Source organism: Neurospora tetraspora (genome assembly GCF_033439725.1).
Source record: "Neurospora tetraspora strain CBS 560.94 chromosome Unknown B0H65scaffold_8, whole genome shotgun sequence".
Taxonomy (NCBI): domain Eukaryota; kingdom Fungi; phylum Ascomycota; class Sordariomycetes; order Sordariales; family Sordariaceae; genus Neurospora; species Neurospora tetraspora.
In genome coordinates this window covers 589,533-612,171 of record NW_026944390.1, presented here as the reverse complement: position 1 = coordinate 612,171, position 22,639 = coordinate 589,533, and the positions used below count along the sequence as shown (strand labels likewise).

At 49.9% G+C, this 22,639-nt stretch overlaps 6 protein-coding genes across 6 annotated transcripts; 5 read left to right on the top strand and 1 right to left on the bottom strand.

The window, feature by feature from the left end:
• The first annotated feature begins 41 nt into the window (after window positions 1-41).
• Window positions 42-3,179, top strand: B0H65DRAFT_308934 (uncharacterized protein). Its single transcript, XM_062823258.1, has 3 exons — window positions 42-335; window positions 441-524; window positions 597-3,179. Exons 1-3 carry the CDS (start codon window positions 314-316, stop codon window positions 2,774-2,776), a joined length of 2,286 nt encoding a protein of 761 aa, XP_062677419.1. The 5' UTR covers window positions 42-313; the 3' UTR covers window positions 2,777-3,179.
• A 1-nt stretch (window position 3,180) lies between these two features.
• On the top strand, window positions 3,181-5,161 carry B0H65DRAFT_308935 (ClpP/crotonase-like domain-containing protein). Its single transcript, XM_062823259.1, has one exon. The coding sequence runs from the start codon at window positions 3,387-3,389 to the stop codon at window positions 4,764-4,766; it is 1,380 nt and encodes a 459-aa protein (XP_062677418.1). The 5' UTR covers window positions 3,181-3,386; the 3' UTR covers window positions 4,767-5,161.
• A 1-nt stretch (window position 5,162) lies between these two features.
• B0H65DRAFT_308917 (pectin lyase fold/virulence factor) lies at window positions 5,163-7,003 on the top strand. Its single transcript, XM_062823257.1, has 2 exons — window positions 5,163-6,547; window positions 6,602-7,003. The coding sequence occupies exons 1-2, from the start codon at window positions 5,498-5,500 to the stop codon at window positions 6,929-6,931; spliced, it is 1,380 nt and encodes a 459-aa protein (XP_062677417.1). The 5' UTR covers window positions 5,163-5,497; the 3' UTR covers window positions 6,932-7,003.
• A 72-nt stretch (window positions 7,004-7,075) lies between these two features.
• On the bottom strand, window positions 7,076-9,617 carry B0H65DRAFT_435339 (uncharacterized protein; the record flags this gene model as incomplete). The annotated part of the gene is made up of 4 exons (XM_062825187.1): window positions 7,076-8,001; window positions 8,104-8,294; window positions 8,958-9,304; window positions 9,432-9,617. 4 exons carry the CDS (start codon window positions 9,615-9,617, stop codon window positions 7,076-7,078), a joined length of 1,650 nt encoding a protein of 549 aa, XP_062677416.1.
• A 1,662-nt stretch (window positions 9,618-11,279) lies between these two features.
• B0H65DRAFT_477350 (uncharacterized protein) lies at window positions 11,280-15,087 on the top strand. The gene is made up of 7 exons (XM_062827425.1): window positions 11,280-11,576; window positions 11,656-13,156; window positions 13,209-13,335; window positions 13,404-13,780; window positions 13,831-14,184; window positions 14,247-14,445; window positions 14,514-15,087. The coding sequence occupies exons 2-7, from the start codon at window positions 11,771-11,773 to the stop codon at window positions 14,633-14,635; spliced, it is 2,565 nt and encodes an 854-aa protein (XP_062677415.1). The 5' UTR covers window positions 11,280-11,576; window positions 11,656-11,770; the 3' UTR covers window positions 14,636-15,087.
• Window positions 15,088-15,466: 379 nt separating this feature from the next.
• B0H65DRAFT_591981 (uncharacterized protein) lies at window positions 15,467-17,356 on the top strand. Its single transcript, XM_062831116.1, has 2 exons — window positions 15,467-16,027; window positions 16,103-17,356. The coding sequence occupies exons 1-2, from the start codon at window positions 15,727-15,729 to the stop codon at window positions 17,086-17,088; spliced, it is 1,287 nt and encodes a 428-aa protein (XP_062677414.1). The 5' UTR covers window positions 15,467-15,726; the 3' UTR covers window positions 17,089-17,356.
• Window positions 17,357-22,639: the final 5,283 nt, after the last annotated feature.

Genomic DNA, 22,639 nt, shown 5'->3' with positions numbered 1-22,639 from the left:
TGGAGAAAGTGCCACCCCAGTCAACTGGATCGCTGCGGGCAGTTGCCAGTGCGCGTCCACGCAGTCAATGAACCGGGGCGGTTTTGAAGTTTTGGCGAACCATCAAACAATTCCCATTCACCTCCAAACTGCCACCATCCAGCACCAGTGACAACACGAACTTAGACAAACCGTATATCCGTATCTACAGCACATATACGGGATTTCGAAGCGATTTTCCACCGATTTTGGGTTTTAGGCCAACCCCGATTTTACGACCACCCAGCACGACCCCATCACCTCTTTCACAACCAATCTTTCCAGACTCTTCGTCATGGCGTATAATCCTTATGGAGGTATGTCCCAATGTCGACATCGCCTTTGATCTATGCGCGCCTGCGATCGTGGTCCCTGTCGCATTTGCGCTAGGCACATACTGACAATGTCATTCTTCTTTGTAGCGCCGCCCTACGGCCCCCCGCCGACCTTTGCCGCCTACCCAGGTGTGCCTATGGCCCCGGGAATGGTTCCGCCGCCCGGTCTAGGTAAGCTTCCTGCCCCGAAGCAGCTCCTTCCTGATCACCTGGTTATGTAATCTAACCTACTCCTGTCTATAGGTCCTCCACCAGGCATGTCCTCTGCCCCCGGATTGGCACCACCACCTGGTGTCCAGCAGCCTCCTCCTGCTACTCAAGCTAATCGACCAAGCGGCCTACCTGCCTCGTTCCAACCACCCCCGAACCTGAACATCAACTTCAATGCTCCCGTCATCCGCTTGGGCGCATCTTCGCTCCCCAACAAACCCGGCATGCCCCAGGGCAACGATCGAAAGGATTCGCACACCCCGACCAGTGCGAACCGCCCCGGTCTCGGCTCCGATCGCGTCGAACAGTCCCGTGCGCAGCTGCGAGAGAGCATTCAGAACCTTGTCCCGCCGACACCGGAGGAGAGGCTACGAACGATATTCCTGCACAAGATTCCCGATGGCCTCGCCGGCGAGGAAGGCGTCCAGAAGCTGCTCAACACGGTTGGCAGGCTGCGGCGGTGGGACTCGGGCCACTCCCACTTGTCGGACTTCAAGGGGGCATTGTTTGGTTTTGCACAGTACGAGGACCCCGATTCGCTAGCTATTGCTGTGGAGTTACTCAAAGATCTCGAGGTCCCCGTGAAGAAGCAAACACCGACCGAGAATGAGCCCCCCAAAGACGACGACGAGGCTTTCGCCGCCGATATCGACAAGGTCAAGCTGAAGGTCGAGGTTGACGCGAACACGACCAAGTATCTCGAGTCTCGCAAGGAGGAGAGAGGGGAGGATGCGGCCTTTGAGGCGAAACTAGGTGAGGCCAAGGTTGCACTCAAGCAGTTTGTTCGAGACCTCTTTTACCCGCGTCTTCGCACTGGACAGGACGCCGACGGAGATACCACCATGGCCGATGGAGCAAACGCTGCCGGAGATAGCGTCGAGGTTATCAATATCCCGCTCGCTCAGGAGGACGAGCTGGCGGATATTCCAGCCGAGATGCGCGAAACTGTTGCCGCCGAAATCGCAGCTTTCAGAGACAGGAGCAACAAGCGCGACCTTGAGCGTCTACGTCGGGAGGAAGAGTTCGAGGAAAGGGAACGCCAAAGGAACGGAGCGCCTCGCATTTCACGCCTGGATTCTCCTCCGCCTACGGATGCGGCGAACTCAAATCACGTCCCGCTTGGCCCGCGTGGTGTGCCTAATGCGCCATCAGGACCTCGTGGGCAACAAGGCAGAGGTGTTGAGTTTGTGGGTGGCGGCACATCAAATGGTTACAACTTCAAGGACGAGGACGACACCGATGCCGATGACGACGAGCTCTACCAACGCGAAGTCAACAAGCAGAAGGCAGAGGAGGAAAAGCTCTACTTGGAGGCCGAAAGGAAATGGGTGAACCGTGAACGCCAACGTGCAGCTGCTCTCGAACGTGAGAAGGAGCGCGAGAAGGCGGAAACCGAAGGATTCGCCAGGAGAAGGGAGGAACAACTCGAGAGGGAGAAGAGTTGGGACGACGAACGTGAGGCAGCCCGTAAACACCACATGTACTACCGCGATCACCCGCATTGGGTCAGGAAACGACTACAGGAACGCAACGACGAACAAGCACGGGATGAGATGGATAGACGGGCCGAGGAGGACCAGAGGCGTAAGGCCGAAGCGGAGATGGAACAAGCCAGGGGTATGGCCGACTCCTTCCTCGAGCGGCAAGCCGAGGAAATGGAGAGGCGGCCAGCGGCTGCCCCGGCTGCGCCCCAGCGGTTTACCATTTCCTTCGGCGCAGCGGCTCAAAAGGCAGCACAGCGTTCCGCCGGTGCCCGCAGGACAGTTGCCGAAGTCGAAGGACTCCTGGACGACGAGGAACAGGAGCAGACCACAAAGCGGCAGCTTGTTCCCATCAAGTTCGAGCCCATTACCGACACCAAGGCTATGTCGGAGGAGGATCTGCAAAAGGCAGTGCGCGCTTTGGCGCAGGAGATCCCTGCGGACAAGGACGGGCTCTGGGCTTGGGACGTCAAGTGGGATTACCTCGAAGAGTCCATCATCAGCGAGAAGCTTCGGCCTTTTGTGGAGAAGAAAGTGGTCGAGTATCTTGGTGTACAAGAACAATTCCTGGTTGACGTGGTGGAAGAGCACCTGCGCAAGCATCAAAAGCCTGCCGAGCTGGTTGAGACGCTGGGCGAGGCTTTGGATGAGGACGCGGAGGATCTAGTGAAGAAGTTGTGGAGGATGGTGATCTTCTTTACGGAAAGCGAGAAGCGTGGTTTGCCCGCTTAAAAGAATGTCTGGGAGCCGATCACAGTGGGTTTGTCTCTCAGCCTTGTATGGTCTCTTGTGAGGTTCATGAAACAATTTACGAAGGATCAAGGCCTAGAGATTATACGGCGTAAAAAACAAATGCTTGTAGGAGAGTATATCCAAAAATCAAGCGTTGGGAACGTTAATTGACTTTTATCAGCGAAGTGTAAAGGTCTTGGTGTTGGTGTTGGTTCGTTGATCCGACGTGCCTCGGCAAATGCCCACAGATCTACTCTGACAGCGAGGGGAAACCCAAGCGTTGCGCCACTTGCCCGCACTTTATCCTGGGTTGAGTCGCAGCCGCTTTTGGATCAATGATCCAATAGGGCTTGGTACAGTCGGCATTTGGGCGTTGTCCTTGGTCAACAAATAGGTCCATTGGGAACCATTAGTTATTGACTTGTTCACTTGCACATCGTTTTGCTCACTTTCCCTTTTAACCATATTCCTTTGTTGTCATCACCTTCGACATTGAACCTTCACATTGGGACCTTAAGTAAACACCAACCCCTGAAAGCCGACGAATTCGAAAACAATTGATTACGTCATCCACCTCTCCAGGCCTCACACATTAAGAAACCACCAAACCATGTCCACCCAAAACTTCAAAACCCACCCTCCCTCCGTCCCCAACACCCTCCTCTCCTTCCCAGCCCCGCACGTCCTGCTCGTCACGCTCAACCGCCCCGCCCAGCTCAACGCCATCCCGACGTCCCAGCACAAGCGGCTCGCCGCGCTCTGGGACTGGTTCGACGCCGAGCCGGCGCTGCGGTGCGCGGTTATCACGGGTGCCGGCCGCGCATTTTGCGCGGGCGCTGATCTGAAGGAGTGGAATGAGCTGCATAGCAAGTTCCAGCAGAGACAGAAAGCTGGAGCTGGAGGAGGGTTGGTGGATGGGGTGGAGCATGGGGGGCAGTATGGGACTGTGGGGAAGAGGGGGGAGGCGTTGAGGGATGCTGCTGCTGCTGCCCGGGCTGGGGGAAAGAAGGGGGGTGTTGCGGGGGCAGGAGGGAGTGATGGGTTGATTACTACTGGTGTTGGGGGTGGGTACGGGACTGTTGGAAACAGGAAGGAAGCGCTCCGGAACTCGGAGGGAGTGAAAGCCGGTCAAGCGCCGGATGCGCCCGCGGAGAGGATTGCCAAGGAGGGTCGGGCTAGGGATGGTGGCAAGATGAAGGACGAGGATAAGCTGACGATGGGTATCGGAGGAGGTTACGGAACTGTGGATAACAGGCAGAAGGCGATCGAGAGCGCCGCCCATCTAACCGAGGAGGCTCGAAAGGGAGACCTCAACGACGTGGACGACGCCAGAATCACCACCGGCATCGGCGGTGGCTACGGCACCGTTGCCTCCCGAAAGGCGGCCGCCGCCGCACGGGTTGCGAATTCGGAGTCTTCCCGCGTCGGCAGCCTCGGCCTCAACGCCGGCTTTGGCGGGCTCTCCAACCGCTCGGGCAAGAAACCCATCATTGCTGCTGTCAACGGCCTCTGCCTGGGCGGCGGCATGGAGATGGTCATCAACTGTGACATGGTCATCGCCTCCTCGAACGCGAGGTTCGGTCTGCCCGAGGTCAAAGTGGGTGTTATTGCCGTTGCCGGGGCACTGCCTCGTCTCGTGCGCACGGTGGGGAAGCAGAGGGCTGCTGAGATGGCGCTGTTGGGGAGGAACAGGTACTCGGCGGAGCAGATGGAGAGATGGGGGGTGGTTAACTTTATCGTCAACGGCGAGCAGGCGCTCGTTGAGGAGGCGGTGAAGTTGGCGGAGGAGATTTCGAGTAACTCACCTGATGCGGTACTGACGAGTAAGGAGGGGCTGAGACTGGGTTGGGAGGGGATGGGGCCGGAGAAGGCGACGGCGGTGTTGGAGGGGGGCACGTATAAGAAGTTGGAGAAAGGGGAGAATATGAGAGAGGGCGTGGCGAGCTTTGTGGAGAAGAGGAAGCCTGTTTGGAAGGATAGTAAGCTATAGTTGCGTTTGATTGTGTTCGCGATGGCATAGGCAATTCTACCACGGAGTCAAAATGGAGGCAATATCTGGTAGTTGGATTACGACATGAGGGAGGATGGCATTCTTTGCCCCTATCCTTCACTCAAAAATGATACTATTAAGTCAACCGCTAAATATTCCCGATTTATGTCTCCCAATACCGTGAACGACTGTTCCTTGTCCCTGGATATACACAGTACCGAGTCCCGGCGTCGTGGAAAGATTCCACCTCCACATCCTCCACTTCCCCGGATCATCGCCAATCTTACTCCGCACGGAAACCGATGGTGAGAAGCCCGCTGTGGGGTAAGCTTGGGGCTAGCATTAGCGGAATGCGGGGAAGTATTTGTTAGGGCATTTTAGGGCCTTTGGCCTGGAAGAGGAAGGGGAACCATTGGAGGTGGATTTCTCCGTTGGACGGCATCCCATTTTCCATCAATGACAAGGAGCTTTTTCTCCTACCCCAACGCGCCGGTCAGGACGGTACACGACGGTTGCACTCATGCTTTCTCGACTACCACTTTGTCCGCCATGTTTACCCTACCGAGACAACGGGATAGGTGGGATCGACAGTCACCCAAGCTTCCATCGGTGTTAAGAAACAGTGTGATGGGCGACGACCATAGGCGAAGGGGACGACCATTCATATAACAGGCCAATGGCCCCGTCCCGACCCGAGATACAGAGTGGTATCGTGCCTCTCTGGAGCCAACATGAAGTTCCTCGCCTTCGCAGCCCTCGCGGCCGCCGTCGTCTCCTCATTCCCTGCCCCTGAGCTCCCCGCCGGCATCCCTCGCTCCCTCTCCGAGTTCAAGGAGAAGCACCCTTACACAGCCAAGCGCAGTAGTCAATGCCGGAAGACAGTCACCATCCGGGCCTCGCGAACCGACACCGACGATGTTGCCGACGACTTCCTCCGCGGTCTCAAGCAGGCCAACAACGGCGGCACCCTCTACCTGCCCAAGGGCAAGACCTTCGTCATCGGCAAGCCGCTCGACCTGACCTTCCTCAACGACGTCCAAGTCCACCTCGAGGGCGAGATCAAGTTCACAAACGACACGGCCTACTGGCAGAAGCACGCGTTTGCCCATCCCTTCCAGAACAGCCTCATGTTCTGGAAATGGGGCGGTAAGAACATTAAGATCTATGGTAATGGCGTTCTGAATGGTAACGGTCAACGGTGGTGGAACGAGTTCGCCGGCCTGGAGATTCTCGACCCTAGTAACACGTACCTGCGTCCGATCCTGTTCTATGCTGAGAACGCCACCGGTATCGAGATCGAGGGTATTCACTTCAAGGACTCACCTTGCTGGACCACCTTCTTTGTCACTTCCAAGCACATCTCGTTCAAGGACGTGGCCTGCACGGCCGAGTCCAACAATGCCACCGCTCTTCCCAAGAACTCGGATTTCTTTGACTCGCTCAATGTCGAGCACGTCAGTGTCGAGCGGGTGTGGGTTAATATTGGTGATGACTGCTTCTCGCCCAAGTCCAATGCTACGGACTTGTACGTGAACACCATGTACTGCAATGGTACTCACGGACAGTCGATGGGCTCCATTGGCCAGTATGCCGGCGAGAAGAGCTTCATCCGGGATGTGGTTATTGAAAACTTGTGGATGTTGAACGGTCAGCACGGCGCTCGTTTGAAGTCATGGGCTGGCCCTAACGTGGGCTATGGCTTCATTGATAATGTCACGTTCCGCAACTTCTGGAATGCCAACAACGAGTACTCTGCCTTCTTGGACTCTTGCTACTTCAATGTAAGTATCTCCTCTCTGCAAGAAGATTTTCAACGACTAACACACTGCACCCAGATCAACGCTACTACCTGCTCAGCATACCCTTCTCAGGTCAACATCAGCAACGTCAACTTTGAGAACTTCTCCGGATACACCTCGGGCAAGTACGGACGCGCAGTTGCTCGTCTGACTTGCAGCCCCAACGCCGTCTGCGAGAACATCAAGTTCAAGAACTTCAACGTCACTAGCCCCTGCGGCGGTGATCCGGTTGTCATTTGCGATGGCATCAGTGGTGACCTTGGCGTTCCTTGCGTTAACTCGACCAGCCTGGAGGCGAAAGCCGCGTTGAAGGACAAGTGCAAAACTGCTATGGCGACACTCCCAAAGCCGACACCGTGGTTGTAAAGAGTTTGTATTTATATAGGAAAACCTAATCAGTTATTAACTATTCAAGCCTCGTACGGCTCAATCAAACTTGCAACAAAAATACCGTTCTCTCCAATGGTCTTCTCTTCCCAATCCTTGAACATAATATGTCATCATATCCATTTACATCGCAACAACAACAACAACCGCCAAAAATCCAGCCACCACCATCGCAGCAGTCATCACACCCGTCACCCTCGCCGCACCACCCGCTTGCAGCCCCGACGCAGGCTGCGAGCTCGTCGCCCCTGCCACAGTCGTCGCCGACCCTGTGATCGAACTCGTCACCGAACTGGTAACAGTAGCCGTCGTCACCGTCACCGTCCCTGTCCCCGTCTTCGTCGACGTCACCACCCCAGTACTAGACCCCGTAGCCTTCGCAGTGCCACTTCCACTTCCACTTCCACCACCACCAGTCGTACCAGTAGAAGTAGCACCAGTAAAAACCGCAACCGGCGCCGTACACCCCGGCCCCGCCGTCGCCCCCGTGTTATAAGCCGACATCCTCCCCGTCTCAGAATAAGTCTCCCCGCAAACACTATCCAACTTATTAAGCTCCTTGCTGTGTTCGCTCACCCAGCTATTCACTCTGGATGTGTACACCCCGTACTCGCTTGACAACGTGGCGGGCAGCGTGATGGTGCATTGAGGGTTTGCCACGGCCGAAGGGACGAGAGCGTCCTCGGCTTTGTCGAGGGCTGTGCTGAGAGCTGGGCCGGGTGTGGGGATGTCGGCGATGAGAGAGAAGATGGCGAGCATGCAGCTTGCTTCGGGGAGGAAGATTGAGGAGAGGGTTGTTGCTGGTAGGGTTTTTGCTGTTAGGGTTGTTGGGGTTGCGGTGATTCCGGTTGGGAGGGGGACGGTGCCGGTGCCGAGTTTGGAGCAGCTGCCGGGTTTGGAGGTGCTGGTGGTGACTGTTATTGTAGTTGCTGGGGTTGTTGTGGCCGTAAAGGGCTTTAGGGAGGATATTGATATTGTAGGGGCGGGATGGCCTTGGTCGTGGCCTTGATCATGGTTCTCTACAAGGACAGTGTTGGTTTCGATGGCGGCTAGTTGGCGGCGGGTCTTTGTGGACGGGTTGAAGGAGGAAAACCTCAAGAGGCCAGTGGCTGTTTTGAAATCACTTACGGCGGCCTCTTCGGCGATGAAACTGGCGAGGTGGCCGCGGATGTTGGCGCTGTGGACGTCGGCTGCGTTGATGAGGGCGAGGGAGAAGACGAAGAACGATAAGTTTGGAGGGATCCAGTTGAGGATGTAATTCAACCCCTGTTCTATTACATCCATTAGGGAGGGGGTGAATGGTTCAAGGTGGTGATGGTAGGTTTGATCGTTAGTTGGTAAACTTGTTTGTAGGTTGTGCACTTTTCAAGACTGTGTAGTAGGATTCTATAGGAAGAGTTTGAAACCAGGTGATCGAGTTGACAACTTTAGGTGAAGAGAGAAAATGGATGATGAAGAGCAGAGGGTAAAGTGGAAGTTGTTTAGATCTTAATCGTGGAAGAGAGTATCGATGTCACCCCTGGTTGAAGCAGAACAGATAGACAAAGAAGTCGCGATCCAAAGTTAGAACATCTTAAGGACGGCTGCTTCCTTCCCGCCACGGGAAAGGTCCAAGAAATTCACTTCATTGTCTGAATCCTTGGAGCTGGTAGCAGCTTCCTTTCAACCTCAAAGAGAAGGCCGTGTCATTTTTCCACTTGATCAGCAATCCCATAGGATTTTTTTTTGATATTGAATATTCACTCAGCCGTATGTGCCGACTGTTATAGCAGGGACTTCAACGTCAACCTTAAAACAGGCCATTGTAGTCAAGGTTTCCGTTGTTATACTAAGAAGAAAAGAAATAAGTCATGGGTAACAAAATTTGTGTAAAGTCCAAAATGCAATATCAGCTTTGCAGCTTGCCTCTAGTAAGGCGGCTTAAGCCCTCGCTTTACACTTTAGCTGCCGTAGCCGTAGGAGCAGCTACAGATTTGCCAATATCCCATCCATGACAGAATCGTACTTCATGGCTTGAAGAGTAAGCTTTTCCTCTTCACCGGGAACCTGGATGATGACGGTAGCAACGTGATCGAACCCCAACCGGGCGTAAAGGTGATATCCCATAGGGCTTGCCATGACCGAGATGTCTTTCAAGGACTCTCTGCGAATGACATCCATACCCCATCTGCAAAGCGTGGTTGCGTGGCCGCGTCTCTGGAAGTCTGGCAAGGTTGCCAGGATCTGAAGATGAAGCTGCTCCGGACCAATGTTCCCAAAGTACTTCTTGTAGGCCTTGGCCTGACCATTACAGAAGGCGTTGAAGTGCTCCTGGTTGGCATCTCTACGTGTGCTCCCTCCTCGTTTGTCAACCTCACGATTAGCTATTTGGGGAGTTAGCGTGAGACTGACGGTTAGGTGAAGTTGGGTATTACTTGCGATCCTGGGGGATATACTCGGGTCCATGCTTCCGCTTGTTCAAGTAAGAGACATCCCAGACGCTGATGGATGCTATCTTGAGCTTCTCGCTACCGGCCGGGTCAACGTCCTCGACCACCATGACGGTCCAGTCATCATATGAAGGGTCTAAGAAGTACTCGAACAACATGCGCGTGTACTTGTAGTGGTCCTCGGGAAACTGTTTCCGCAGAGGGAAACGGTAGTCCCATTGCGGGTCGAGGGGCATTGTCTTGATGATGACATTGGTGATGGCATCAACGTCTGATGGGAGTCCAGGCCTGATCATGGCAGTTGTTGTAGAGAGCGTTGGGTTGAAGTATAGTTGAGGCTCAATCTCAAGAAGGGAGGGACAGTGAGCGAGCCTTATTACCCCCAGCAGCTGACATTGTTTTGGCTGACAGCCTGATGGCTGCTTGTGACAACTGGATCAGCCAGGCATTCCGCCTTACTAGTTTGTTGAGCTTTGTTGAGGCTCGTTTGTATGCAAGTGTGCGGAACAGCCTCGACTGGGTCGTTTGGGCTGTGTAACTTGCCCAAACGGCCAATGCATGGTAGTCGTTGACATTGCCGTATCAAGGTTGTCCGTCTCGGTGACTCGGTGAACAGGCCAAGGCAATGGGTGAAGGTAGTTGAGGGCGGACGTGTTTCAGTGTTGAGAAGCTCAAATATCCGACTACATGACAAGCCATGGTTCTTGGTGATGAGGTCAGCTTCAGCCGCCAACAATGAAGGGATTGGTGGTCGGAATGGATGGCATCGGGTGCTGAGATTCTAACAGCTGTACAATAAATGCTGGTTATCATGGCTATATCCTGGAGCTAGAGCCACACTTTCTTGTACACATGCAACATCTCAGCAGGAGGATGTCAAAGAGGCAGCCGCTATCAACCGCTGACGGCTGCCACCCAACTTCCCCAATTCAGGGGCAGTAAGCGCACCCCAGCACTAACATCTGAGCCAATCCGAGCAGCTCAACCCCTCCAACCTGAGCACGACAACACTGCCGCCGAACTCTCTCGATGAGTGAGGGAACATCGACGCCTCAATGGACAGAATGACGCCGCCTTTGGCCCCCAGTTCCCATCGAGACCGTAAGGCGGGTCTTGCATGAGACCATACCCAGAAGGGAATTGCGGCGAGCATGAATTTCCCAAAATGGATGTGCTTACGGTGGCCCAAGTGTTGGCTATGATCAATTGAAAGTTGGTCCAAACTCTCAACTGTAAGCAACTGCCAGCCCTTTTATATTAACGCCTCTATATTACTTATATACAGTGTTGAAAGATTTACACCTATCCAAAGGCATTATATTACTTACTTATTACAACTCTCATTAACTCCTATCAATTCCTATTAATTCCTATTAATTCCTATTAATTCTTATACTTTTTATTAAATTCTATTTATTCCTATTGAGTCCTATTAACTATTAACTCTCGATTTCTATAAATTCCCATTGCTTAGGGATCCATTTGCATTGATACCCTACCCCACAGTCCAAAATTTAGAGAAGAAGCGGAGGATCCATTTGCACTGCTACCCTAAATCTTGGCAAACCTTGAGGCTCCCAAATCTTATTGACTCTTAGAGTCTTAATTTATTATACCCCTTCGACTTCAATCGAGTTCTATTGATTCTGGTTGACTTTCATTGCCTCTAGTTATTGCTTTATTGCTTCATTGCTTCATTGCCTCATTGCTTCATTGCTTCTTTGCTTTATTACTTCATTGCCTTACTCTAATACTTTGCTTTATTGGTTCGATATATACAAAGAAGCGTGAGATAGACTTGATTGCTAAACTGAATCTACGCTGACGCGCCTGGGCGCGTACCTAGTGCCTGCAGTTGACACGGGCCATTTTCTGACCAAACTTTTTCAATTGATCATAGCCAACACTTGGGCCACCGTATGTGCTGAATGCAACGCGATGATGGGCGAAGAGCCTGGCTGGGGGAATGACGAGACGAAGCCACAACTCTTCCGCGCGACACTCACCCTCACACTGCCCTCCCGGTGCCCTCGCTCTGTGCCCCCTTGTCGAATCTTGAAGAGTGTCCGAGAAGGAGTCCCAGGTAACACCTCGAGCCTCCATCACTCAAGCGCCGGTCCTCCCACTTGTCGTTTGCCTACATAACAAAGTCGGGACCAGAGACCCTGGGGATCATAAAGAAGTAAAGTGTCCAGGTATGTCGGTTGAGTGTTCCACGATGCAACTTTGCAACCACATGTTTGTCGACATCGAGCGTTGACACAGCAATTGCAGTCCAACGTCCTCATCGGCTCACCACCTTGAGGTTCCGCAGCCTTGCCCCATATCATCCACTCTAATCAATAACCATCATGTAGCTAGGACGGCCACCTGCCCAAAGTTGGACAAGATGGCATTTCAACCCCCCACCGACCATTTGGGTCCCTTTTCCCATTCGTCCTCCCTCGAAAATCCGCACCTGGGGTCAGCAGAGCCTTATGACGACTCAAACCCGGACCTCCTTGGCGTCTCTTTCCCCTTTCCTTTTGGTTTCTGGCCAGACTTCTCTTGGGATGGGATCGATTTCGACCATTCACTCTACGCTGCTTACCCTTCCTCCTCTCGTGTTCTTGGGCCGACTCATCAGGCAGCTCTCTCAACTCCAATCCCAGTCCCTGTGCCCGCACCAGCACCGAGACTCTCCAACCCCTCGACCCAAGCTTATCCGAAGGCTCATGACATCGTATCTGATCAGGCTCCCGACTATCATGCATCCCCCAATGCAGGACTAGCATCATCACTATGTGGAACCATTGGTCTACCCCGGGTGATTGGCGTTGATGCTTACTCCGGCCTGCCTCAAGGACTTTCCGGGAGTGGGGAACACGATGGTTTCCATACAGGACCTCCAGGCTATCAACAGCCTAGCTCAGAGAGTCATCACAAGGTCCGGGACTGGCGTTTCGTGGCGAAGCAACCCAGAGCAAACCTGAACAGTGCAAATCCAGGACAGCACCAACATTTATACGGCGTTTTTCATCCGAACCTCAGCCACTTGTCTCCAAACGTTATTCATACACCGGCATTGCCAGAAGATGCCTCATCGTCCCAGCCATGGCAGTCTGTCGGAGGCTCAGGACATGGAATTTGGACGGATCATGGAAATGGAAGCCTTCTCATTCAGAAATATGTTGGTGAGTCAACAGAAACAGAGAACCAATGGTTCAGTCCTCAAGAGGATCTCTGCGATTGGGTGACACCAGTTTGCGAAGGACATGACGGGCATACCGTGCATCATGAGTCAACCGGGTTCGACCACTCCGTGGGGGTCCAGTCTCCTTTTGATGGATGTGGAAGCCTGATACCGTACTCAACATCACGTACGCCGGAGTTGAGAGATGACCCACGAACCCCGTCTTTGTCAACAAATGCCACCACTCCTGAGTCGACTGGTAACTCTGGCCCACTCACTCCGGAGCCCAGCTTGCCGAATAGCATACGGAAGAGCCAGCCAGCGACTTTCCAGTTTGTTCAGTACACTGCTGGAAGCGACACAGGTGATAGGACCTCCAAAAAGCGGCTGACTTATGGCGATGATGATCAAGATGGTTTAGCCAATATCGTTACGAAAGATGTCTTGAGAGATCAAGAAGGGACGGTTAAAGGCATCCAGATCGTCTTTCACCATCGTGAAAAAATCACCAAAAAGGTTCGACGAACAGAAGAGGAAAAGCGAACCAGTGCGTTAGCTAGAAAAAGAGGTGTTTGTTATTGGTGCAAAGAGAAGAAGAGAAAGGTAAAGTTACGCTTCATCAACGCTTCAGTCACATGTACTAACCTAAATGTAGTGTGATCTCCACGAGAAAGGACCGTATGAAAGCTGCCGTGAATGTGCGACAAAAAAGACATACAAAGGTGTTCTGCGTATGCCCTGCTTCACATCGACACTAGCCGATATGCTCTTCTTTCGTGCAGGCATGTGAAAAACCATCGAGCAATCCCGATCAAATAGATTATTTGCTAACATATGCCATGTGTCAAAGGCCCGGCTGTCAATGAACCACTTTTCATTAAGCGGGAAACGGTCTTCAAGCTTGCAGAGTTCTCAAAACCAGACGTGGGCGTCATTACGCTGAAGCTCACGCAAAACATCGGCAGTCATCATTTGGTCGTATACGCCTCCCAATTCGAGCCATTGCCGGGAGACAAATTGTCATACACGCCAACGGACAGAAGAACGGGACAAAAGCACGAAATACCGATGCCCCATTTCTGTCTGACCAATTACGAAAAGGTTCATGGTCACATATTGGAGTATATCAACTTGTCGAAAAAGGACTACCTGCACATGCTCAAGGAGGGTGGTGGTCTCACTTGGGAAATTGTATCAATGGCCATAAGATACGCTGAAACAAAAAAGGTAAATTTCCTTCCCCAAATACACGCGTCCAGTCTTGCTAACTGGACCAGGGCTCACTTGTTGATACGGCCCTTGATCTCTGGGTTATCTGCAGGATGATTGAAGACCCGTGGGAATTACTGGAGGGCAATGAACTCGGTGTTTCCCGTGTGAATCTGCCTGGAACCAAATTCCATGAGAAAATCCCAATTCCTCCAATGATGGACACTCAACTGGACCAGGTCATAATTCAGTTTGTTCTGAATCATCTCCGAGGCAAGCTCATTGGCCTGTTCGAGAAGAACATTTCTCCAGCAAAGCCTGAGACTTGGTTCGAGACCTTTCTTGCCTCGTTTATCCTGCTCACGCACATCGAACGATTGGCAGCACACTCTGTCCGACATGCGGAGACCCACACAATGCCGGTCAGTAACAGATAACCCGACTTTTTTCCAGTACATATAACTGTATGCTGACATTGAAGCAGACCAAATACTCCAACACCAAGTTCCTTGAGCAGGCTTTCAATACTGCAAAGATCATCCTCTCGCGTTTCCACTACGCGTGTAACGGATCTGTACCGCTTGGCCTTAACTGGAAAGCCTCCCATGTCTCTTCAATGGCCAAGCTTGGGCCCAAAGAAGTTGAGTTCATGCAGAGAATACAAAAGGCATTCAAGGAGAGAGGTACGTTTAAAATATCTGACTCATCTGGTATTTTGAGATACGATGCCCACTGACTTTCCCCGCTACAGAACATGATCTTCGCAATCTCCCCGCCAAACATGAATACGAGACTCATGGGCATTGGTATCATCAACTATTCATCGAAGACTGGGACACGTCCCCTGTTGATGTAAAAGACCCGTACAAGTGACTGAACCCCAGAATGGAGTGGGACAGGTTCCCCTTGTCGGGTGGGCGTTGAACGGGGACTCTGTTCTTAGCACCAGTGCCGGATATTGGATAGACAAACTCTGAAAACTCCCACGCATTGCGGCTCAAAGGAACCTCAGTTGCCACTACATTTTCGGAGTTTGGTGTAGATCGTGACGAAAGAATTAGAAATATGATACCCCCACTCGAACACGTACCAGCGTAGTTCATTTCGGTGACTGCTGCCAAAAGTCAGCCGGCATGGCAGCCTAAGAGTCTGAATGGCAGCCTGGGGCAAGGGTGAAGCAAATTACAAGTCAACCATTCAAGACCCATGGTATAATATCCCGTTATTGGTTCATTCAGATGCACATCAATCAGTCGACCTTTTTTTATTACGCAATGGGGTACCTACGCTTCGCCGTTCCATCAGCCCTATTTGCACGACGTAGGACTCTTCGAAGAACCCTGCTTATCCGCATGCGGTTGTTCGGCTCAAAAAGAACCCTTGTTTGAGGCTCTGCTCGAAAAACATCATTGGTCTGCCCTATGACTACCATGTGGAGAGTCAGGGAGGCTCAGACCGAGTTCTCGGTGTTTGAACCAAAGTTCTCCAATCATGTCTGTTCAGTTCTTATCGATGCGGCTCTGTGAGCCTAATAAATTGGAAACCTCCATTCTTCACACCGGGAACCTTGCACGTCGACTCACTTGCTTCGATGCGGCTATGCGGTTTCGGTGGGAAAAGACTGGACTTGAGGCTCTGGTAACGGCATGATTCACGATTTCTTTAGGCACAGAGCTTGAGGCTCTGCGGAAAGATGCGGTAGAACTCGGCTTCGAGTGCTTCTAGGTAGCAAAGTAAACCTTGAGATGAGCCTTAAGAGGTCGGATGAGCCTCGGGGATTTGGATATAAAAGGGGGACGTCGTACACAAGTTTGTTGAGGAGATGGAACAGACAGCACACAGCATCTTCACAGCTTCCTTTGCTTTGAACTCGGCATTCCTAGAACTTTATCATTGCATTGTTCCTCATTCTCATACCATCAAGCCCAACCACTTCTTCTATTTCTTCAAGTTTCACATACACAATGGCCTGCCCCCTTCAGTCCACTCGCGCCTGCAATATGGCACCTCCCCAGAAGGACTCCAGTCCCATCGTTCGTCCAGACATTGACTGGATTCCCTCTTATAAAGTCTTCAAGGAGCGTGTACAACGCTTAGCAGCACTGAACCTCAATCGTCCCACCACTCTTCCCGCCGGATGGCCTTCAAAGATCACATCCGAACGTGTCTGGTCTGGGTCTGACTTCAAGTCGGAGGACGACTATGTGGTCAAGCTTAGCCAAGAGGATATTGCCGAGATTGAGAGTGCTCTGGAGTATTTTAAGGGTAAGATCGCCTCTATAGTACCACCTGATTGATGCTTGATCTGAGCTCATAGCTAACATCTCTTGTTTCTCATAGCTCTTGACCTCGGCCCTGACGATGTCTCCAAGGACAACTTCCCTCTTCCCAACCTAGGCTCCAAGCTCGAGGAAGTCGCAGACATCATCCACAACGGCCGTGGCTTCGTCATCCTCCGCGGTCTCGAGCCAGACAAGTACTCAAGCGTGGACAACATCCTCCTCTACCTCGGCGTCACCAGCTACATTGCCGAAACCCGCGGGATGCAGGACTTTGACGGGCGGATGATCCTCCACATCCAGGCCGTCCGCAAAGAAAGCGACGTCGCCCAACACGGCAGCATGCCCAACTCGCCCTACGTCAACCGCGCCCAGCCCTTCCACACCGACCTCTGCGACGTCCTGTCGCTCTACGCTTTGGGGGTAGCCGCCTACGGCGGCGAATCCTTCCTGGCCTCGTCGGCCACCATCTACAACGAGATTGCGCGCCTGCGGCCGGACGTCATCCATGTTTTGGCCAAGGATGACTGGCCGTTTGACGAGTTTTACAAGAACCAGTATCACACGCGGCCGCTGCTTTACAACTTCTCCAGCAGCGATGGAAAGCAGGAGCATGGCCCAGGCTTCCAATTCTCCCGCCGCCCCCTCACAGGCGCGCACTTCTCGCCTCACCACCCCCTCGTCCCGGCCATGAGCGAGGTGCAAGCCGAGGCTTTGGATATGGTTTACTTCTTGGCGAAAGAACACGCGCTGGAGATCCAGCTGCAAAAGGGGGATATGCAGATCTTCAACAACTTTGCCATGTTGCATGCTAGAAGCAGCTTTGTGGATGAAGGTGAACACAAGAGACATATGCTGAGGTTGTGGTTGAGGAATGAGCAGAAGATGTGGAGGGCAGAACCAAAGAGCGAGGGGCTGGAGAAGGTCGGTCGGGAGGTGTATGAGTGGGAGAAGGAGGAGTGGAGGAGAGAGGTGGGGACCAAGTGGGATATTGAGCAGAGTCCGCCTGAGTTGAGGGTGGATTTTAAGAGGGCTAGTTGTGCTTGAGTGATGAGAGTCGAATCGGTGTAAGAATGAGGGGAGGCATATTGTTTGAGGTGCAGTTGCTATTGTAACTATGCCTGGGTTTCGAGGGGATTTTTGGGTTTTGTTTTGCCCGCTTGGGATGGCTTTTTGTTGGTCCAGTCTGCTTAGACTCAGCTGAGTGTTTTGGAGGTATTTGGGTTCATGTTTCTATTTTTGGGGCTTGTTGAGCGGCATCTTGCTTTTGAGACTGTAAACCTTTGAAGACGGACAATTAAGACTTCGGTTTTAGGTTCAAGTTGATTTAGAATAAACTTTCACCTTTGTCTTTTGACTCCAATAACATTGATCTCCGTCCAATGCAGTGCACTGGATGAGTGATAAGTACCTAGAGGTACAGAAGCGAATGCCATTCTGTTCGGTGTATTGGAGTTACGTAGCTCGTCAGAAACTCTGTTAGAAGGGGTAGTAGAGCGATCATTTTTGCCATAATCAAAATTGAGGGCCACTAACAGATGTATCTGACGGCAACAAATGGAACTGAAACATTCGTGTTTTGTATGAGGGGTGTGGGAAGGAAAGACTGATGGTACCTACTACGGTAAATATCCTTGCTAAGGGCTTTTGAGGAAAGAGTCATGATAGTGGTGCAGTGGTAGTCAGTGCAAAGCAGAAGCCATGCCTGCCACATTCGCACTTGCTGTGCGTGGTGAGCTGAAGTTTCCCTCGGATAAGAAAGTCCGTCAAGTAGAACCAACGAACGGAACTGGAAGTTGGAGCTCAGAGCTAAATAGAAGCATCATCAACTGAGGCTTTGAATCGCCCGGGAAGGTGCAGTGAGTGGTCGGTCGCGATAAGGAGCCTCCCCTCATGTAGTACTTGTTTAGAACGACTCGTACAATGAAGGAGCAGCCAGCAGAAATCATGATTTGACGATGAATAAACATCGTATTCAACTTTATACACCATTATGCTGCAATCGTGATGAGATGAGCATTGTAATGTTCAGTTGATAACAAATCTGGCAAGTGCGTACCTGACTTTCCGCCGGCGTGCCAAACGAAGGTACCTTGCGTCCGTCGGGAACTGTTCTTTGAGACCGACAGGCAGGAAAGTGAAGTACTTTTGCAAGGAAACTATAACTGATCTTGCAGCTCGCGGCAGCATTTGAAGTTCAGCTCGTTCCAGAAGACTTTTGGTGGGAATCACATCCATTGGATTGTTACTGCGCCCTTGAAAAGCAACACTTTGTCTCCCGGCCCGATCAACTGTAGTTCCTCGAGCCGTAGACCCACACGCTTCAATGACTAGTACTTACACAGTAAGTATTCTCAAGGATGTTCGTATCCCAGCGGGTAGGAAGAAAGGTACCTCTAGTGTTAACCCCTTACCTACTCGTACTGAGTGTCGAGATCCCCGTGAGGATCACGACGCAGTGTATCGGTCAAGCCAATAGTGATGATCCCATTACCATGTCTACCATGTACCTTACTTTTGTTCGGCGGCGAGTCTGACGTGAACTAGCGCCTATCGGGTCGGGGTGCCAGTTCCTATGATCAATGATATGATATGATGATCGGAGTTTGACAGCGCTTGCGGAGATAGATGCGGCTGATGTGCGAGTGCCTAGAGTATGTTTCGCTTTCCTCTTTGAACATTCTGGATAATTTCCCCGGCTGGATAGTCTATCAAGACCGACGGACCTGGTCTCGAACTTATTTGCCCTTGTCATTTGGAACTTAAGCTGAGTCGGATCTGCTGCAAGACTTCGGATGCCATCAGTCTATTTGCTTGGCGATGGTTTTGCGATTAGGTATGTGGGGTTTACGGGATGTGTTGCTGAATTGGGCGTTCGTGATGGAGGATGAGGTTGAATCTGGACTTACAATCTTAGTCCAGGTAATGGATAGCTAGCAACTTCTAAATGTTTGAAGTGAAAATTGGAAAGTGAGTGCTAAGTGGGAGATCACTACCATTGATGCTTTTGTCCGATCTCCAGCTCTTTTGGAGATTGAAGCACGATAGTGTCTTGCTTATTTGGTTATTGGCGCTGGCTGTCTTCTCTTTCTCAGATCTCCCTTTTCCCTGTTAGTCCGTTCTTGAATATCCCGCTTCCTATCGACTCAGCAATCATTGCTCAACATCACCACCATATTCTGTTCCATCATCAAACAGCCACCTAATTTATCTTTTCAAGATCTTCTCCGCGGCGTCGGGCAGAAGGAGTGTCTCGGAGAGTGTATCCAGTATCCACTCCAATCAGTCAGCGATGCATCTGCACCACTCCGTTCCTGATCAAAGGTCCCTGTCATCCACGAGATGGCACACAGGCCATACAGTAGCCGCCCAGTGGCGAGCAGGGCAGTGACAAAAGTTTTGGGCGTGACTGGAGTGGATTCGAGCAAGACGAAGTGGGAGAGAAGCTTGAGAGAAGGTTCGAAACGGGATGGCGTAGGGTAGCATCGAGGGACAGGGCAGGGAAGGTGGAGGAGGAGGGAGGGGAGGGGCCGTGGACACTGGACGGTACCGTTCCCACCCCCAAACGCCTTGACAGTTGCCAAGACTTTGCTGAGCTGGCCACAACAACCAAGTGAGAACACACACACACATCGTAAAATATCGTCTTTTTACATGATTTCTATACAGAATTGAAGCGCCACACAACCTCTTTCATCGTACAAAGTAAATAAAGCAATTGCGTTAATTAATTAAACTATCGCGACAATACCTCCCAAATCAATCTTAAAAAACTAGAAGCGGACTCGTCACGCCAACATTACCTCGGTCCACTTTAACAACGAAGATCAGGGTTCGAATTAACTAATACGCACCTCTACCCACCCTACAAAAAAGAATCGTATTCTCATCGAGTCTAAATCCATCGCCAATTTATCCAAAAAGAAGGCTACCACCAAGAAAGCTACCCCCAAGAAAGCTCCCAAAAAGGCCGCCCCCAAAAAGAAAATTGCTCCCAAGAAGGCTACTCCTAAGAATAAGGGGAAAGGGAAGGCGCCCGCGCCAGAACTAGAGCCCTCTCTAAAACTAAAGGCGTTTCTAAAGCCTAAAACCGAAGCCGAGGCTACCTCTGTACTATCCTCCCTGCCTATACGGCCAACCCCTATCGAACTCTCTAGTAACCCCAACAATGACTTCGATAACGACGAAGAAAAAGAGGAAGAGGAGGAAGAGGAGGAATAATAACTCTCTAATCTCCTTATCCGCCTTATCCCTAAAAAGAAAGCTATTAATACCTTATTCTATTTCTCTAATAACGATAAGAACGCAATATCTCCAACCCAGCCACATACTCCAACCCAACCGCGTACCCGCAAGCAAATAGCGCCGCCTCCCAAACCCAAGCCCAAGCCCGCTCTCCCTTCCTATATTTAGATAGAGTTCACAATTATAGGGTTATACCTTACTACCCTCAAAATCAAGCCTCCTGCTATTTCTAACCATAGAAACTATTAAGAAATTGTGGTCGAATAAGAGAATAGCAAAATCTATAATTAGCAATTTAGGATAACCCTACTTAGTAAGGTCCTTCGTCTACAAATAGAGTATACCTAAAAGACTATCGCCAACGCGGCCGCCGCTAAGGTTAAGTACCAAATTATTCTTCACAATGTTACGTATACTACTAGCGTTTATAATAATAATAGGAGGAATAAGGCTATAATTTATACAAACACCGTTATAGCTACTCCATTTAATAATAACAACTATAACTTTAATAGCGAAAGTATTATAAAAATATATATCCGCAACAATACTACTTAGCACTATACCTTCACGCTCGCCTTTACCTTTACCCTCATCGACCCGCCCGCTGTAATATTAATGCCCATCCCTATTGCTAACGTACCCTCTACTCCTACCCCCTCTTATAGTATAGCTAATCCCTTTATAACTACTACGCTGCAATTATTATACGCATTTATCACCCCCAAGTCTAATATAGGGAGGAAGATTATAATTAATATAATATTAGAAGAAATTGATAAACTCAACAAATAAAACCGCAGACGAGAGGCACGTAGGGAGCGTAAATCCCGCAGCACCGCATACTATAAGCTCTTTCAAACGTAGAAGTATAATACTGGGCACAGCTATAAAAATTATAATAAAGGAATTAACCACCAAATATACTACCTCGTCGATAGCAGTAAAATATATTATAACCTCTCTATCAAAGACGCGAGCAAGTAGGCAAAGGCCATCGCGGCTAAGCATACTACCGTACGAAATCCCCCTACTTTAATTATTTAAAAGATAATTATAGTAAAGACCGCCACGGCTAGCACTAATTCAAGTAGCGGGAGACGTAGTAGTAATAGGCTCCCGGTACATATTAATATTATTAACAACATTAATAGCAATAATAGTAATACCAGTACAAAATCTATTAATAATCTTTTGCAAATAATATTAAGAAGGGAAGAGAAGCTACTAACGCTATACTACTCCCTATACTAACTATACTTATACCCGCTATACTAATTAATATATTACCCTCTATATAGCTACCCTTATTACTTAACTCACCTAACTCCTCCTCCTTCCTCTATTATAACTACTTCTACTATTACTATACCGGTACCGGGTACTATAATAACCCTACCAAGCGCTACCTTAAACGTACTATTTAATTACTAGATTACCGCGTTCTATAATTACCCTATTAACTACAAAACTTTAACGGATAAACGTAACCCTCTACCCTTATCTACTATATTTATATAAATACCCTCTATCTTACTTTTAACTATGCTTCTAATACCTCTATTAATTATACCCCCCTCTATTATTAATAAAAATAAATCCTCTCCAACTCCCTCTTCCTCGCTACCACCCTTACTATATAACCGTACCCCTAGCGAACTCATTATTAAATTCTTTAAAACCTTTTACTGGGAGTATTATGTTAGAAAAACTATAATAGCAGCGCAAGCATTGCAAACTGTAATTATACTACGGGAGGTACTTAAAAGATTAAACGCTCCCGTTATGAATATTATAGCGTTTAAGGACTAATTAATTGAATAATTTATAAAATTAAATTTTATAATAGAGTTTTATACTTCTTTAAAGAATAGTATTAAAACCTTCCTCAAATAAGAGTAATGAAATAATCGCCCGAATAAATAATTTCTATAATATACCTTCTACCTTCCAATTAATAAATTTAATTAACTATAATTATTATATACTAAATTCTTAATACAGCTTTATAGTATGACCGATTGATACTACCGCCCTCGAATTTAGTATTACGAAAGTATTTACTTCTCTAGCGAGTAGTACGACCGCTAATAATAACATACTAGACAAATTATAATAAATCGATATATGATAAAAAAAAGTAAACTACTCTAATTATAAGAGGGGATTCTATATATTTTTAGCACTTTTATATACTCTTTTCATTATTATATAAATAAATACTAGCACTCTACTTAGTATTTCCAGTATTTCTAGCACTTCTAAGACCTTTTTTTCATTATTACATAAATAAATATATTTCTAGCACTTCTAATACTTCTAGCATTTCTAGCCTTTCTAGTATTAAATTATA

Coding starts and splice junctions, on each gene's coding strand:
- B0H65DRAFT_308917 (XM_062823257.1), top strand. CDS start 5,498: ATGAAGTTCCTCGCCTTCGCAGCCCTCGCGGCCGCCGTCGTCTCCTCA. Junction 6,548..6,601: donor TGGACTCTTGCTACTTCAAT/GTAAGTATCTCC, acceptor CACTGCACCCAG/ATCAACGCTACTACCTGCTC.
- B0H65DRAFT_308934 (XM_062823258.1), top strand. CDS start 314: ATGGCGTATAATCCTTATGGAG. Junction 336..440: donor GGCGTATAATCCTTATGGAG/GTATGTCCCAAT, acceptor TCTTCTTTGTAG/CGCCGCCCTACGGCCCCCCG. Junction 525..596: donor GGTTCCGCCGCCCGGTCTAG/GTAAGCTTCCTG, acceptor TCCTGTCTATAG/GTCCTCCACCAGGCATGTCC.
- B0H65DRAFT_308935 (XM_062823259.1), top strand. CDS start 3,387: ATGTCCACCCAAAACTTCAAAACCCACCCTCCCTCCGTCCCCAACACC.
- B0H65DRAFT_591981 (XM_062831116.1), top strand. CDS start 15,727: ATGGCCTGCCCCCTTCAGTCCACTCGCGCCTGCAATATGGCACCTCCC. Junction 16,028..16,102: donor TGCTCTGGAGTATTTTAAGG/GTAAGATCGCCT, acceptor TGTTTCTCATAG/CTCTTGACCTCGGCCCTGAC.
- B0H65DRAFT_477350 (XM_062827425.1), top strand. CDS start 11,771: ATGGCATTTCAACCCCCCACCGACCATTTGGGTCCCTTTTCCCATTCG. Junction 14,185..14,246: donor CGGAGACCCACACAATGCCG/GTCAGTAACAGA, acceptor ACATTGAAGCAG/ACCAAATACTCCAACACCAA. Junction 14,446..14,513: donor AAAGGCATTCAAGGAGAGAG/GTACGTTTAAAA, acceptor TCCCCGCTACAG/AACATGATCTTCGCAATCTC.